We start from the raw sequence: 16314 nt of genomic DNA, 5'->3' as shown, positions 1-16314 counted from the left end.
GGCGGGTAGCGGGTCCCCGAATTTTACCCTGCCCGGATGTAAGTCCTAAAAGTCATGTCCGCATTAAAATTAATTTTTAAATCTGCTATTCAATAAGGAAGTATTTAGTATACGGCATTCGAAAATAGGAATGTAAATCTCGGAGGATCGTGTTTTATAGCAATTTTGTGTCATCAAGTCGTACTCGGAAAAAATTAAATGGGGATGATGTAAAACTAATAGAACTATTCATGTCCGGCAAAAACAACAAAAACACTATACGAATGAAGGAGGAACACTTCCCTCTGGACGTAAATTGTTTCATAAGTTCCCCCCCCCCCTAATAATCATGAAAACAATGAATAAACTAACTGTGCTGAGCATTGAACTCGGATGTCGAAGTGCGCTGGCTGAGTTCCATATCAGAGGTTGTTGATGTTCTTCCCTTCCTCCGACAAGCTTCACGATTTTGTCGCCGGTAATTACTGAGCTCTTCAGGATTCATATCTTTAATTTTCTTCCTTCCTTCTGTAATTTTGCATAATTATAGTTTGATCTTAATTCGGAATGAGGAGAAGTTTATAAAAGCTGGTTTTTTAATTCACAAGATAGCAGAAAAATTAACAATTTATTACATAGAAAAACCGTTTTGTTTTTTGCTATTGTATGAGTTTGAGAGAACTGAAAATAGGTTCTTGCCTGATAACTGAGTTTCCTGTGAACACGCACTGAGCTGAGAATTTTGCAAACTTTTCTGTTTTTCCCGATTGCTGCGCTTGTTTTGTGACTTGTACTCTCGAAGCTCTTCTTGACTCATTTCCGCCTGTTTCTTTCGAGGTTCTGAAATTTTGGTTTTTTGTTTTTAAATTGTGAAATATAGAAGAAAGCAGTTAATTATATGTTAAACTCATCACAAAAAGTTTTCTTGTTTTGTTGATACAATACTTTGATAAAGGTCAGAAGGAGAACATACCCTGACTGTCTTCGCCACTTTTCGATTGTTTCCGAATTGCACGTTTTCGTTCGGCATCTGCCGCCTTTCTATCTGCTTGCGCTTTAGTTTCACGAACCATTCTGTAAAAAATACTTAATCACGTTTAAAGACTGCAACGGAATCAAATAAATTAAGAAGAAGCCTGAGCTTTGAAATTCCAGTTCGAAAGCATAACAGGTTTTTTTTAAATTTGTATTTTCCGGTAGTCCGACACTCTACCAATGTCTCTAAATGGACATTAAGTAGAATCATAAAACCCAAATCAACACAGATGGAAATATAGCAGGCGAAGGAATCAGAAAAACACACTTATATTTGAGAAGAGAAAGTAACTTGTTTCAAAAAATACAATATGAAATGACGTTTTTTTACTGGTAATAACAGTTACTTTCTTACTGCTTTAAAATAGCAACATTTTAGAGCGGAGTTCAAATTGGGAAAAATATAAAACTGTAAAACAATTTGTGAGGGAGCAGAAATTCAATTATAAATAGATATATTTTTTAATGTGAAACAGAAATATTTTCTTAGGAAAAGCTCAATTATATTGAAGCATGAGAAAGTTGGAAGAAAGATATAGAATTGAAAACTGTAGACAGAAAACGCAGAGAGTGTGAAAGAGAGAGAAAAAAGGAGATGTAGAAAACATTAATAAGTAAATTCAATAGACTAATGGGCACATCTATAGAAATACAATTTCATATTGCGACAGATGAAACAGAAAAGTGGTGAAAAAGAACGAAATATTTTCTAAGGAAAAGCTCAATTATATTGAAGCATGAGAAAGTCGGAAGAAAGAAATAGAATTGAAAACAGTAGACAGAAAACGCAGAGAGTAAGAGAGAAAAAAAGATGTAGAAATAATTAAACATTATCTGCAAAAGAAACAATTTCTGAAAAAAATTTCGAACTACATAGAACAAAACTTAAAATCTTTCAAAACTATCTTTTGGAAAAAATAGAGAAATGAAACAAAAAGGTCTACATGTTGTTTCCAGTGTGAGTTTCGAAGTGGTATAAACGTAAAGTAGAAACATATGGCATAATTTTCCATAAAAAAGGAAAAATGAAATCACCCAAGTAGCAAGAAATAATATTGAAAGAATGAGAGAATTTTTGGAAGGAAAAGAAGAAAAAGGGGGATTCTCGGGCGCTTTTGTGACCTTCTGCCTGTTTGCTAAGTGACCACTATGCGGTGACTCAACTTTTTCTCCTGCTAAAGTATAAAAAGGAAGATAAAGCGTTGGTTTTTTAGCGTTCAGGTTTTCTATTAAATATTTCAAAACGGTAAAGTAAGAAAGACACCTGGGATTTAAAATTTCAGTTTGAAAACACAGCTGTTTATAATATTTTGAAAATATATATCATCTCCGATAGTCCGGAACTTTACCAATATATTTTCATGGAGCTCGTACAGATACGGTTCTATATATTCAAAGTATTTCAAATGTTAGAATTTTGAACACAGAAATGGCAAAGAAACTTATTAATTTCCAAACTAAATCGTTCAGTTTTTTATTTTCACTTGTAATAAACTGAATTCAATAGTCTAATGAGCAGATCAATAAAAGGAAAATTTCATTTTGAGACAGATGAGACAGGAAAGTGGTGAAAAAGAACGAAATGAATTCTTAGAAAAAGCATCAATTCGATTGAAGTATGAAAGAAAGAAATATAATTGAAAACTGTAGACAAAACATGATGAGAGCGAGAGAGAGAAAAAGGATGTAGAAATTGTTAAACTTTTTCGTGGGATATAGATAGAGAAAATGGAAATACACTATTTTTAAGAAATAAAGAAAATGAGAAAATGAAATAATCCAAGTAGCAAGAAACAATCTTGAAACAATATAAAAGAATAAAAGAAGAAAAGAGGCATTCGAAGGCGCTTTTGTTCGAATGTGACCCTCTGTCTGTTTGCAAAGTGACCACTGTACGGTGACTCAACCTTGTCGGCCCCTCTTCTCAAATCTCCTGCTGAAGTATAAAAAAGAAGATAGATCGTTGGTTTTTTTAGCGTCCGGGTTTTCTATTAATAATTACAAAAAGTCAAAGTTTTGAAGTTTAAAAACTGTTTGGATTGGATTCTTCCCTATCCAAAAAAGCAACAAAAATTATAAAGAACAACCTCCCACTGACTTATTTCCCTTAACCTCACGTTCTCAAACTATAAAAACCTTTCCTGAAAGATTTGTTCAACTCGAAAATAACTTCAAATCCAAAAGGTAAAATACTTCTATAGAAAATATGCATAGTAAAAAACAAAAACGAATAAGAAGGTTTCGAACCCTCATCTCACCGATTATCACCGCCGCCCTCTTCCACTGCACCACTTGTGCACAGAAAAACGTCGTCATGGAGAGAATAGAAAAGAGGGGAGCTCCTCGCAGCTGTACAATGACACATACAATGACAAAATGGTCAGTGTATTCGAAAAAAATGTCAGTGTATATTCAGGTTTCTCCACAGAATCGTCCGATATCAATATTTTTTGATCGGACTTTTTGGTTCCATTAGATCTCCAAAAGTTTAGATCGGTGTCAAAAATTCAGAGCGATTCAGTGAATCCTGTTCAAAGGACAGCGAATAGAAAAATCCCAACCGGACCGAAAAACCACGAAAATCACAAAATTCGGTTTTCTTTAGTTTTGTTCAGCTGAAAGTATATTGAATTTTACATAGATCGATAGAGATTTTTTTTCTACACATTTCCTTTTTTTCGGATCTTGAAATTTCTCAAAACTGAGCGAGTTACAGCCGGTCAAAGTTTTGGGCAGAAAAAGGGGGATCGATCGATAATTGCTCATTTTTAGACTGTTTTTTGAGTATAACTCGAATGCATCATTTCTAATTTGAAATCTGTTTTCTTAGCCATCTTCTCCATACCAAGTTACATAACTGTACCAAATTTCAATGCTCTCGGTTCACTACAACTCGAGATATCAAGAGGAAAGTAAAAAATTCGCAAAAAAAAGTTGTCCACCTTCTTTTATGGCCATAAATCATATTTTTCTTAATTTTCAGATAATTTTTACATGTCTCGACAGCCAGATGTTCAGAGATCTTAAGTCCAAAATATCCTCCCGATACGTTCAAAACTGGCGCCGTACGAAGCAGGAAAAGGCGAAAATCGTGAATTTCTCAAGCCATTTTTTTGAGTGAAAAAAGTTGCTCTCACTTTTGTGCTCATAACTTTTCCGCGAATGCTCCAAACCCACCCCCTGGCGGTCGCCACCGGCGCCCCAAGTTTTTGTATCACCACAAAAAATAATTTTTAAAAAAAGTCGAGAACAAAGAAAGTTATTAAGGAAAATGAGTGCGGACAAAATTATCGACATTTTTTTTACCACAAGCTCCGCCCACTCCAAATCGGCACGCTCATACTTACGCGATTTAAGAAGAGGGGCCGAACTTCAAGAAATTCTAGTTTTAAAAAATCATTTTTTTTGGTTAGTCTCAGCACTGCAACAACTGCAACGCAATCTCTTGCATCGTATCATCCTCTTCGTCTTCTTCGTTAATCTTCTCCTCATCTCCATTATCATCCTCTCCACTGTTCTCTTCTCTTCATCCTTATCGTCGATCACTTCTTCCCCCTCTCCCTCCACGTAACACGGTCCTTTGAACCATATCATCTTCTTCTCCACCAACAATTCCAATTTCTTATCAGAATCCGGGTACGGAATGGTAATCCAGCACGGATACGGAGTGTTGCTGGTATTGAATTGTTGAAGACTTGCTTTAAGATTTTCGAAGTCACTATCACTCATGGCATATAATGATTTCATTTTGAACTGTTTCAGATTGGGATTTTGAAGAAGTTTCTGGAAAACAGCGATTGTTGTTCAGTTCTAACAGGAGATAACTCACATCTTTAAGCTCCATGATCGAATTGTGGATAGACATGTTGTCAGAGGTATAGTCAAAATGTTCAATCGCAAAACGTGCATTTTGTACATGAGAGTATAATCTGATAGTTTCCGAAACCACAAATTTCGTATGACCAGCAACTATCGATTTCAATCGTTTCCATTCTTCTAGATTATGCAAGTCATTCCAGACTGGGGTGAGATTACTGTGGAAATAACCGAACAAGAGATCAAGAGATTCGAGATGCTCAGAGTCTATATTCTTCAATGTTTCAATGAAAACATCATCCAATTCATCAACCCAGAACTCCAATTTGCTGATTTTCAGTTTTTTGGGAACTTGATTGAGAGTGTTTCGTAGTATTGTCATTGCAGTTGTAGGTTTGACATCATCGTCAGAAGTAGATGAATCATCGTTTCTGATTCTTAAAGTGTTAATTCTCAGTTTCTCACTACAAAGAATCGACATCAAATCCCGTTGAATTATCTTAATCTGCTCTTCTTCTCTTCTTGCACTGAAGAATTTCTCACTATCCCCATTTGTCACTTGCAGTCCTCCTTCAACGATTTCGTACGTGACCTTGAAGTCTTCACTCGTGGAAATTTCGAAAAACAATCCATTGCATTTGAAGTGAAGCCAATCTATTTCTAGCATCTTTCCATTGATGATTTCGCGAATAGTGGGGCTGGTTTTACGAAGGCGGAGTCTGCAATTTCAGGGATTTTTTGAGAACTGTAACGACAGTAGTACTCACCTGGTGTCCAAATCCACGTATTTCTCCACAAAGTTCGGAACATTAACGACCTGGGCCAAGGTCTTGATGTCCTTCTTCAAACGGAATTCTCCGTCATCGATCTTTTTGAAGAACTCAGTGACTTGATCCATATCCATTACTTCCTCTCCAACCATTTGCATGAGTTTCTGATGGGCAACAGTTGGGAGCTCATTATAGAAATGAAGAGTGAAGAGGATTCCATTGATAGCTTCCTGGTTGAAAACAAGCGACATGGCCTGGAAGAAACGGAGGTGATGATTAGTAAATAGTCAGAAGGAGGCATAGATAATAATTGGAACAACAACCAAGCTAAGATATAGGGATGATAAAATTATTGGGAACATGTTTTATTATAAGAAAAGCTAGCAGAAAAGTATACCAGAAAACCATTAAAAAGAAAGCAAGTTTGCATATGTTGGCATCATAGAAAATATGGATATCTACTACTTCATCAGATGATGTTGTTGCATGAATGGTTGTAAGCAAGAGAATGCCAAAAATCGGTGACACTGGTGGAATCGAACCTTTATGGTGTGATGAAGGAGTATGTAGATCTTCATATTTCTAATGAACACATCTAACGATATGGACCTATGATTTGTTTCGGCATCATAACGTAAAAAGAAGTAAGTAAAAATGATATAAAAACCATTATTGGAAAAGTATAAATCTTATTTTAATAAGTGACTGGGAGACATATAGGAGCAGTAACCAATGATTGTACAATAAACTGTTAGTGAGACAATGAGAAAATTAATGGTTAATTATTAATGTTTGGGATAATTATGAATGGGGTACCAAAAAATACACTGACATCAGTACACTGACACGTTTTATCATTGAAAATCGTTCCAAAGCAAAGCGTTGAAAAGCAGCACCTCACCAATCGTCATCTTCGATTTCTTCAGCGTTTTCTTCTTTCACCTCTTCCTCGACATAGCACGGTCCCTTGAACCATATAATCCTCTTCTTCACTAACAATTGCAGCTTCTTATCAGAATCCGGGTATGGAATGCTAACCCAGCACTGATACGGAGCATTGTTGGTGTTGTATTGTTGGAGACTCGCGTTTATTTCTTCAAAATCAGTATCACTCATGCAATACCTTGATTTTACTTTGAATTGTTTCAAATTTGGGTTTTGAAGGAGTTTCTGAAAAAAGACAAAGGCGAATTAGTAATATCAGAAATATAGCTCACGTCTTTAATCATCATTATCGAATTTTGTAAAGGCGTCTCGTCAGAAATATCGTGAAAACTGCCAATGTTCAAATGGGCATTCTCGAAATGAGTGTAGAATCTGATAATGTTCGATACTGTCAGTTGAGGACAACGAACATCTAACGATTTCAAACGTCTCCATTGTTCCAGATTATACAAATTCACAAATGGGGTCCAGCAGTCATGACCAGATCGTATGAGTTGAAAGAATTGGAGATGATCCGGGTCTATCGTCTTCATTGTTTCTATGAAAACGTCGGTCTCTTCGTCAATACAGTACTCCAACTTGCTGATCTTCACTTTGTTGGGAACTAGGTTGAAAGTGTTTTGTAGAGCTATCATTCCAGTCAAAGGTTGCTCCCCTTGTGAACCAAGTGAGCGCCAATAACAATATTCGTCAACGAAATGAGATGGCCGCTGGTGTTCGATTCTTATAGTGTCAATTCTCAGCTTTTTACTACCAAGAATCGACATCAAATCCCGTTGAATTATCTCAATCTTCTCAGTTTCGTTTTTCGCATTTATAACTCTTACTCTATCCCCATTTGTCACTCTCAATTTTCCATGAATGCTTTCATAAAGGACCTTGAAGCCTTTCTTTGTATATATCTCGATAGAATTGCCACTGCATGTGTAGCGGAGATAATCTATTTGCAGTCTTTTTTCATAGATAATTTCCCGGAAGAGGCTACACGTCTTACGGAGGCGGAGTCTGGAATTTCAGTGATTGTACTTTTATTTTGAATAATATAAATTTTCAATCAAACTTTGCCAAAATCACTCTTGCATGTGTACTTTTGCACTGAGAAGCCACAAAAACGCGAATAAGTCACGGGGTCTGGGGATGAGTACTGAAAGTAAACGTGCTCCACTAGACTTGGAAGAAATTCGCTGTATCGCTGTACCATTTTGATACGCAGCTTAGTCGACGAGATCATTTATGTCATTTTCCCGGCACAGTTTTTCCATTGTCCCTGTTACAGCTTGTCTTCAAATATTTCGTACTCACCTCGTATCAATATCCAAGTATTTTTCCACAAATTCTGGAACATTGAGAATCCGTGCCAGTGCTATTTCTGCCTTTTCCTCGACTTTCTCCGCCAAACGGAATTCACCGATTTCAATCTTCTTGAAGAACTCCTTGACTTTGTTCCAAAGCGGCATGATCTGAGAGAATAGGAGGTGATGATTAGCAAATAGTCTGAAGAAGGTATAGACAATAATTGGAACAGGAACCAAGGTAAGACATAAAGTTAATTAAATTATTGGGTACATGTTTTATTTGAAGGAAAATGATCTTCACGACTGAACTATAACAACAAATGTTCTAGAAATGTTAACTTGAAAAAAATCAAGTGGTTAGTCCCTCATCCTATCATCTTCTTCATCCTCGTCTTCGGTCTCCTCTTCATCTTCATCCTCATCACTACTATCCTCTTCCTCCACAAAACACGGTCCCTTGAACCATATCTTATTCGTCTCCACCCACATCATCAATTTCTTATCAGAATCCGGGTAGGGAATGTCAACCCACGGATCACAGTTGACGTCGTATTGTCGGAGACTTGCGTCGATATATGCAATGTCTAAACTCTTCAGGCCATAGCTTGCTTCTATTATGAACTGCTCCAGATTGGGATTTTGAAGGAGTTTCTGGAAAACTGAGATTGTTGTTCAGTCGTATGAGAAACATACTTGTTAACTTAAAGCAGGCTTATCTTACTTCAAACTGAGTTTTATGTCTGTGACCTACTATAAGCCTAATGCCTAATGTGCCGCGGGCTGGGCTATTCGGTTTCTGCCCGGTTTGTTAACGTATGATGGGGAAGTAGGATGAGGAAGATAGCTAACCTCTATTATCTGCATGACTTCATCGTGTTTCGAAATTTCATTGACACCATAGAAACTGTGAATCTCCAAATGAGAATTCTCTACATGTGTGAAAAATTTGATAATGTCCGATAATGCAAGGCCCGGAGATTGAAGATTCAACGTTTTCAAACGTTTCCATTGTTCCAGATTATAAAAGTCTTCCTAAACTGGGTTACAATTATATACATATCGTTGGAAATTGAGTTGTAGGGATTCGAGATGCTCCGGGTCGATCGCCTTCAATGTTTCCATCAAAACCTCACTCTCGTCTAAAACACAATATTCCAAATTGGTGATCTTCAGTTTGTTGGGCACTTGGTTGAAAGTGTTTCGTAGTGCTCTCAATCCTATTGGAGGCTCCCAACCAGATGTCCGATCGTCTTCGATTTCTAAAGTGTCAATTCTCAGCTTCTCACTACAAAGAATTGCCATCAAATCCTGTTGAATTATTTGAATCTCCTCTTTTTCGTTTTTTGCATCGATCTTTTTTTTCTATCCCCATTTGTCACACTCAATATTCGTTCTGTGATTTCGTAAAAGACCTTGAAGTCTTTATTTGTTGATATCTCTAGAAATTGTCCATTGCATTTGTAGCGGAAGCAATCTATACAAAGCGGCATTTCATTGACCACTTCCCGGATGGTTTTGCAGGTTTTCCGGAGGCGGAGTCTGAAATTTCAGTTATCTTATAAAAAACTGTAACACCATGTCTTTAAATGTTTCTCTACAATACTCACCTCGTTGGAATATCCAAGTATTGCTCAGCAAAGCCTGGGACATTAAAAACCTTTGCCATCGTCATTTCTGGCTTCTCCTCCACTTCTCCATTGAGATCTTCCTGACTGAAATTTTGCGGCATGGTCTGAAAAATATAGAGAAAAAATTAAAAGGCGATCAGAAGGAGGTAGAGATGATAATTGGAACAAGAACCAATGTAAGGAATGAAAATGATTACATTGGGGAAAAATATGAATTTTCATAAAGTCTTATCTAGAGATACAGATACATTAGTACAGATGCAGTGGTACAGATACATTGCGATAGAAAACAAGGTAATTAATCGAAAATTGAGAGATCATGAAGGGTGTGGTGAGATTCTTTGAAAATAGATGAACAACATTTCTCAACGATATGATTAATCGAATCGCAGGTACATACACACAGGTAAATACTATAAAGTGTCAAAAAGGACTAAAGCAGCTTGAAATTTGTTTTGAAGAATCAGGGATACTGTAGTGTCGTGTAAAAGTTAAGTTATCTAAATATATCCGAAAATGACAATCATGTGGTTTAGTAGTAAGGGGAGATCAGAACTTTTCTGAGAATCGTTTTGGTATAATAATCATAACAACTGGATAAAAATAAGTGAAGTTACAGTAGTTTAAAGTCTGTAACTTAAAAAGGGGGGAAATCTCATAATTTTTGGGGAAATTAATAAATTGAATAAGTTTAACCAAGTAAAAAGGAGTTGGGGACCGTGACCAAATCAATTCACTTCATAATCCTCATCCTCTTCCTCCGACCAATCTCCCGACACACTTTGTTCCTCAAACCATATACTTTTCCTTGTTACGACCATCTCCACCGTTCCGCTTGATCTTGGATACTCGAAATTGCCTAAGTTCGACTTCTTGTTAGTGAAGATTCCGGTCCGGAGAGTCTCAAGAATTTTATTGTATTCGGCAACGGAAATACGATGGAGTTGTATCCGGTATTGTCGGAGGTTGGGGCTACCGCGAAGTTTCTGGAAACAATCTAAATTTAAAAAATGTCAGTGTATTTATGTCAGTGTACTATTGTTAGTGTACGTATGTCAATGTATTTATGTCAGTGTACTTTTGTCAGTGTACTTTTGTCAGTGTATTTTTGTCAGTGTATTTATGTCAGTGTATTAATGCCATCTTTTTCAACTCACCAACCTTTATCAATTCTATGACACCATCATGTACAAACTCGTTCTTCAAAATAACTCTAAGGCAATCAAATTTCAGCCGAGCAACGCGGAAATGTGTCCAGTTCTCGATAATATCTCTAACACTGGACAAATTATTGTTGACGTGCATTATTTTCAGATTCTTCCATTGCGGCAGTCCATATATTGTTTCTTTGAAATAATTGGTAGTATGAACTTCGGTAAGGCGAAGTGATTGCAGATAACTTGGGTCCATTTTTGTCATTACAAGAACTAACTCATCAGTTCCAGAGATCAATTTTCTGACTTTGAGCTGTTGGATTAGTTGAGAAAACGCACGTTTTAAAACGTCTTCTCCGAACTCATAATTTCCATCGTCCGAAGTTAATCTCTTTTGGAGTTTCAATATTTGGATTCGAAGCTTCTCATGCCTTAGAATAGCCATCAAGTCTGACTGAACAATTCCAATCTTTTTGTCTTCAGATTTTTCTTGAATCAGCTGCAAATTTCCATTGTTTCTCATAAGAATCCCGCCGTCAATGTTTTCATATTTCACAGCAAACGCTTCATCGCCCGAAATCTTGATGTAGTCACTGCCGTATTCATATGTCAGTTTGTCGATATTATAAGTTTCGTTGTCCAGAAAATCTCGGATACCAAAAGAGGTTTTTCGGAGACGGAGTCTGGAAATTATCATATTTAATTTAGTACTTTTTGGTTACGAGCTGCTCATTTTGAAGCGTATGCAGTTTTGTCAGTGTAATTTTGTCAGTGTAATTGTGTCAGTGTACTTTTGTCAGTGTATTTTTGTCTGTGTGCTGGAATCACGTTTTTTGTGTTTTTTCAAACTTTTCTCCCGGCCCGCTGCACGATTTGGAATCAAAAATCGGGTTTATCCGGGAAAAATGAAAGAAACTGACAAAAGGTGGGTGAAAACCGCTTTTTTCAAGCTGTAAACCGGTTAAAAACAGTCTTTTATATATTAAAAAGTGGTGAAAACAGACGAAAATATCACATACAAACAGATATCGGCATAAATAGCGTTTTTTAGACTTCAAATTGATGAAAATAACGAAAATCTGAGGAAAACTGTATTTTTCAATCAAAAATGACAGATAGCTTACTTTTTTAGTTGAAAAATATTGTTTTCATCAAATTTTTCGTTACTTTCATAAATGTTTTTGCATTTTCCTGTTCATTTCTTCTATTTTGATTAAAAAAGGCCTGTTTAACCAATCTTTAATAGAACAACACAGTTTTTAGCAGGTTTTCATCTTGAAAATGCCTATTTTCACCAATTTTTGGTCAATTTTCGTTATTTTCCCATGTGAAACCCGATTTTATACTCTAAATCATCAATTTCAGCGAATGGGCCAGAAAATTGCTTGTTAACGTACCAAAAGCCGAGAAAAAGTACCAAAATTGGGCAAAAGGGTCATTCTAGCCATTATGCAAGAATGCTAATAAATACACCGACAAAAATACACTGACATTAATACACTGACAAAAGTACACTGACATAAAATTACACTGACAAAAATACACTGACAAAAGTACACTGACAAAATTGAACCTAACCCGTGCCTAAAATAAAATACTCACCGCGTTTCAACATTAACATATTTCGGTACGAAATTCGGCAATTTCAGAATCCTCTCCAACGTCACCTCCTTCTTCTGCTTCAAATTGTACTCTCCACGTTCAATCTTCTCATAAAACTCTTCGATTTCTTCCACTGACATCACTTCCTTGCCAACTGTATCCATGAGTTCTCCATGTGCGTCAAATGGACTAAACTTTTTGGAATGAAGAAAATACAGTATACCGTTAATAGCATCTTGATTGTAGACTTGTTCCATTGTCTGGAAGAAATAGAAAATGGGGATGGGATGGAGGTGGAGAGTCTCCTCTAGAGATAATATTCGGGGATGAAACCGAGATGAGAGAAAATGAAAAAAAAAACAGTTATTATATAAAATAACTTGTATTTATTCAGACCACAATTTGAAAAACAAAAAGTGAAAACAATTAAACGATACACATAATTTAAGAAAAAAGTCAATTATAACATCATGGAATCGAATCGTGGAGAGAAGTGGGGTTACTGTAGGTAAAGAATACTGTATTGATAGGGAGGCACTGTAGCAAAGATCGAAAAAAAATCGAAAAAAAATCGAAAATGTAAAAGATATGGAGGGATGGGGAGGGTTACTGTACCAAGGCAGAAGAGATAAAGATTACTGTATCGGGAGAAGGCTTACTGTATCCCAAAAGAGTGCTGTACCGAGGGGGAAAGGTTACTGTATCAAAAAAAAAGCTGAAAATTCACTAAAAACTGCCAAAAATCTGGTTTTTACTCGAAAATTGCTGATTTTACCGATAAATCAGACAGAAATTCATTTTTATTATAAAAAATCAATAATTTTCAACGTTTTTCAATCGAAAACTATTTCAATAGTCCACCTCCTCTACATCCTCCACGAATTTCGGTCCCTGGAACCAAATGATACTATCCTCGACACGCATGTACAAATATTTCCCGGCGTGATTCGGGTATTCAAAGTAGGCGTATTTCGGATCCATTAGGCGGGTGTTGTGGGTCCGAATGGTTGCCATGATTTCTTCTTCAAAGGAGCGGGGCATTGGATAGAGTCTGATCTTGTATTGGTTGAGATTTGGGTTTTTGAGAAGTTTCTGGAAAATTATAAGGTTTTTTATTTAAAATTGAAGATAATTACAGTTTTTAGAGCTAAAACTGGTTTTCAGCAATTTTTAGTACTTATTTTCACAAATTTCAAGCGGGTCTGATGTATTTTATCAGGTTTTTTGACTAAAACGTAGCAAATTAAAAATAATCAATGGTTTGCTGGTTTAGACCCTGTTTTTGCAATTTTTAGTCTTATTTATACAGATTTTAAACAATGACATAGTTGATATGACTTGGTTCATAAAAATTAAAAAAAGATGCAGAAAAACATAAACTACTGTAACTTCACCAAGTTTCACTCAATCATTATGATTTTTATACCAAAATAATTATTACAAAATTTCTTACATTTCCTTAATTAACCATTTTTTGATATCTCCCCTTACTACTGAGTTATGGGTACCATAAGAGACAACTTAACTTAAACACGACTCTACAGTATCCCTGATTGTCCAGAAATATTAAAATGTATATATTTTTGGAATAATTGGGCAATTAATGACCACGCTACACACATTAGTTAATTCTAACACAAGAGAGAGAGCGCAGACAGTTAGACACTCTCGCTGTCTGCGTCTCCTTCCATCTTTCTCTTAGCACAAAGTTCATAGCGCTATAACTCAAAATCCTGTAAAGCTATCAAAAAGTAATGAACTACAAAATTATAGCAAATTTCAAGAGCTACAATTTTTTAGTTGACCACTTTTTGATAGCTCTGCAGGCTTCTGAATTCTAGCGCTTCAAACATTAAAAGCATAGAAGATAGACGCAGGCAGTTAGACATTCTCGCTGTCTGCGCTATTTTCTTTTTCTCACGACAAAGTTCAAAGCGCTATAACTCAAAATCCTAAACAGCTATCAAAAATCTGTAAACTGCAAAAATATTGCAAATTTCAAGGGCTACACGTTTGTAGTTTACAGATTTTTGATAACTCTACTGGATTTTGAGTTAAAGCGCTTTGAAAAAAGCGCTCAGTTTCAACAACTCACATCTCTCAACTCTATCACTTCGTCATGCATATTCTCATATCTCCTTCCATGTCCCATTCCCTTTATGCTCATTCCAATATTCAAATAATCCAAATGACTCCAATGATCGCAAATCACATTCATATACTCCTGGACTCTATCGATCTTCAATTTTTTCAACGCTCTCCATTGTGGCGTTTGGTATAAACCGTCTTTGAAAACAAAATCGCTTTTGTCGAATTCAGGACTGTTTGATAGTCTGTCTTCAGGATGAGCAATCTTCAGAGCTCGGAGAGTTGATGGATCCATAAAATCGATCATCTGTTTCAAGTCGCGCGGATTTTTGAGACTGTTGAAGTCGAGCGTCTCCACTTGCACAAGCTTATCTATGGCGTTCCACGCGTATCTTGCTACAGTACTACGATTTTGAGAGCAATCTTCAAGACGGAGCGTTCCGATTAGAAGTTTTGGATTGACTAAAATTGTTTTCAAGTCGGCAACCAAAATTTGAAAGCTCTCTTGACGACTCTGGGTCTGGACCAATTTCATCACATCATTATGATCTCTCACGAATCCTTCATCGACAAACTGATTCGTCACACTAAAACCATCATCGGTACTTATCTCCAAAAAAACGTTTTCTTGCAAGTGAAGAGAAAGTTGGATTATGTAGTGCTGGCTGTTATCTATCAGCGCTCGGTTCGCTTTGTTGGTCTTGCGGAAGACGAGTCTGGAAAGAAATTTTACATTATTTCAGCTAAAAACCACTCCCCTATCTTCAAAACTCGAAAAGTTACAGATTTTCGAAATTTTTCGAAAATCTCCAAACTCCAAAAACTACAGTAACCCATCAAGAGACACGTGAAACCTGAATATTTAGAATCAGCTCGTTTCCAGCTTTCAGAAAAGTGTAATCATGCCTATATTATGAAAATATTGAATTTCGGGGCTAGAGACGCAGAGTGTCTGGTTTCTCTGCGCTCTAACCTCCTGACTAAAACTACCGTAACTCGGTTGGATTTGCTCCAATTCATTTGAAACTTCTATTTTTTGACTCAGGACGTTAAGACGCTTCATATGAGTATAATCACGACCATATTTGAAAAATTTTGGGTTACTGTAGTTTTCGTGGTGGGACCCAAACCTTATTCAAATGTGGTCATGATTATATTCATTTAAAGCGTCTTAATATGCTGATTCCAAAACTTAAAATTTTATCTAAAATTGAGCAAAACTGACCAAGTTACGGTAGTTTTAGTTACGGAGGTTAGAGCGCAGAGAAACCAGAGTGTGCGTCTCTAACCTCAAAATCGATATTTTCAGAACATAGGCATGATTATACTTTTTTAAATGCTGAAAAAAAGCTGAGTATGATTTAAACATTAGTTTTACCCAAAAATGCTAAAATTTCAAATTTTCAGACTTTTTGAAAAATTGAAAATCTGAAATTTTCAAAATTTTCAGAACCCAGGCATGATTATGCTTTTCTGAAAGCTGGAAACGGGCTAAATTCAAATTTTCAGGTTTAAAATGGTTTGAGGTCAAGACAACGGAATTATGCCTGGTTACGTTTAGTAAGATTCTCGAAAATTTTCGAAAATCTGTAACTTTCTTATTTTTCGTTTTTTTCCCGGAGATTTTAGGTTCAAATTGTAGGGAATTGACGGAATTTGTCGGGAAAACCTACCTCGATCTCACATCCATGTGTTGCGCGACCTCTTTTGGCCCCAAGATTTGAAAAATATTCTCAAATGTTGGCTCGAGTTTCTGCACTGGCTCCTCGGCGGCTCCTGGCTCCTCCGGCTCCTTCGCAAAGTCCTCAAACCATTGCTCGATTTGCTCCACGGTCATTTTCTCTTCTCCAGTCATTTTGAGCAATTTCCGATGAGCAAATCGAGGGGAGACGCGTTGAGAGTAGAGGGTGTAGAGGACGCCCTGGATGACGTCGGCGGTTAAAACGGGCGGTGGCATCTGGCGGAAATATACCAATTAGGAGAATGAATTAGGATATGAGAT

At 36.5% G+C, this 16314-nt stretch overlaps 4 protein-coding genes across 4 annotated transcripts; all 4 read right to left on the bottom strand.

Annotated features, from left to right (window-relative positions):
• Nucleotides 1–4410: 4410 nt before the first annotated feature.
• On the bottom strand, nucleotides 4411–5851 carry GCK72_011413 (uncharacterized protein; the record flags this gene model as incomplete). The annotated part of the gene is made up of 3 exons (XM_003099547.2): nucleotides 4411–4797; nucleotides 4844–5549; nucleotides 5598–5851. The coding sequence occupies 3 exons, from the start codon at nucleotides 5849–5851 to the stop codon at nucleotides 4411–4413; spliced, it is 1347 nt and encodes a 448-aa protein (XP_003099595.2).
• A 646-nt stretch (nucleotides 5852–6497) lies between these two features.
• Nucleotides 6498–8002, bottom strand: GCK72_011412 (uncharacterized protein; the record flags this gene model as incomplete). Its single annotated transcript, XM_053728428.1, has 3 exons — nucleotides 6498–6770; nucleotides 6818–7550; nucleotides 7848–8002. 3 exons carry the CDS (start codon nucleotides 8000–8002, stop codon nucleotides 6498–6500), a joined length of 1161 nt encoding a protein of 386 aa, XP_053588005.1.
• Nucleotides 8003–8197: 195 nt separating this feature from the next.
• Nucleotides 8198–12481, bottom strand: GCK72_011411 (uncharacterized protein; the record flags this gene model as incomplete). The annotated part of the gene is made up of 8 exons (XM_053728427.1): nucleotides 8198–8491; nucleotides 8690–8872; nucleotides 8969–9148; nucleotides 9253–9379; nucleotides 9448–9572; nucleotides 10206–10454; nucleotides 10630–11305; nucleotides 12225–12481. 8 exons carry the CDS (start codon nucleotides 12479–12481, stop codon nucleotides 8198–8200), a joined length of 2091 nt encoding a protein of 696 aa, XP_053588004.1.
• A 592-nt stretch (nucleotides 12482–13073) lies between these two features.
• On the bottom strand, nucleotides 13074–16269 carry GCK72_011410 (uncharacterized protein; the record flags this gene model as incomplete). Its single annotated transcript, XM_003099620.2, has 3 exons — nucleotides 13074–13316; nucleotides 14320–15028; nucleotides 15986–16269. 3 exons carry the CDS (start codon nucleotides 16267–16269, stop codon nucleotides 13074–13076), a joined length of 1236 nt encoding a protein of 411 aa, XP_003099668.2.
• Nucleotides 16270–16314: the final 45 nt, after the last annotated feature.

This window comes from Caenorhabditis remanei, chromosome III, assembly GCF_010183535.1.
Source record: "Caenorhabditis remanei strain PX506 chromosome III, whole genome shotgun sequence".
Lineage (NCBI taxonomy): Eukaryota > Metazoa > Nematoda > Chromadorea > Rhabditida > Rhabditidae > Caenorhabditis > Caenorhabditis remanei.
This window is presented reverse-complemented; position numbering and strand designations above follow the sequence as displayed.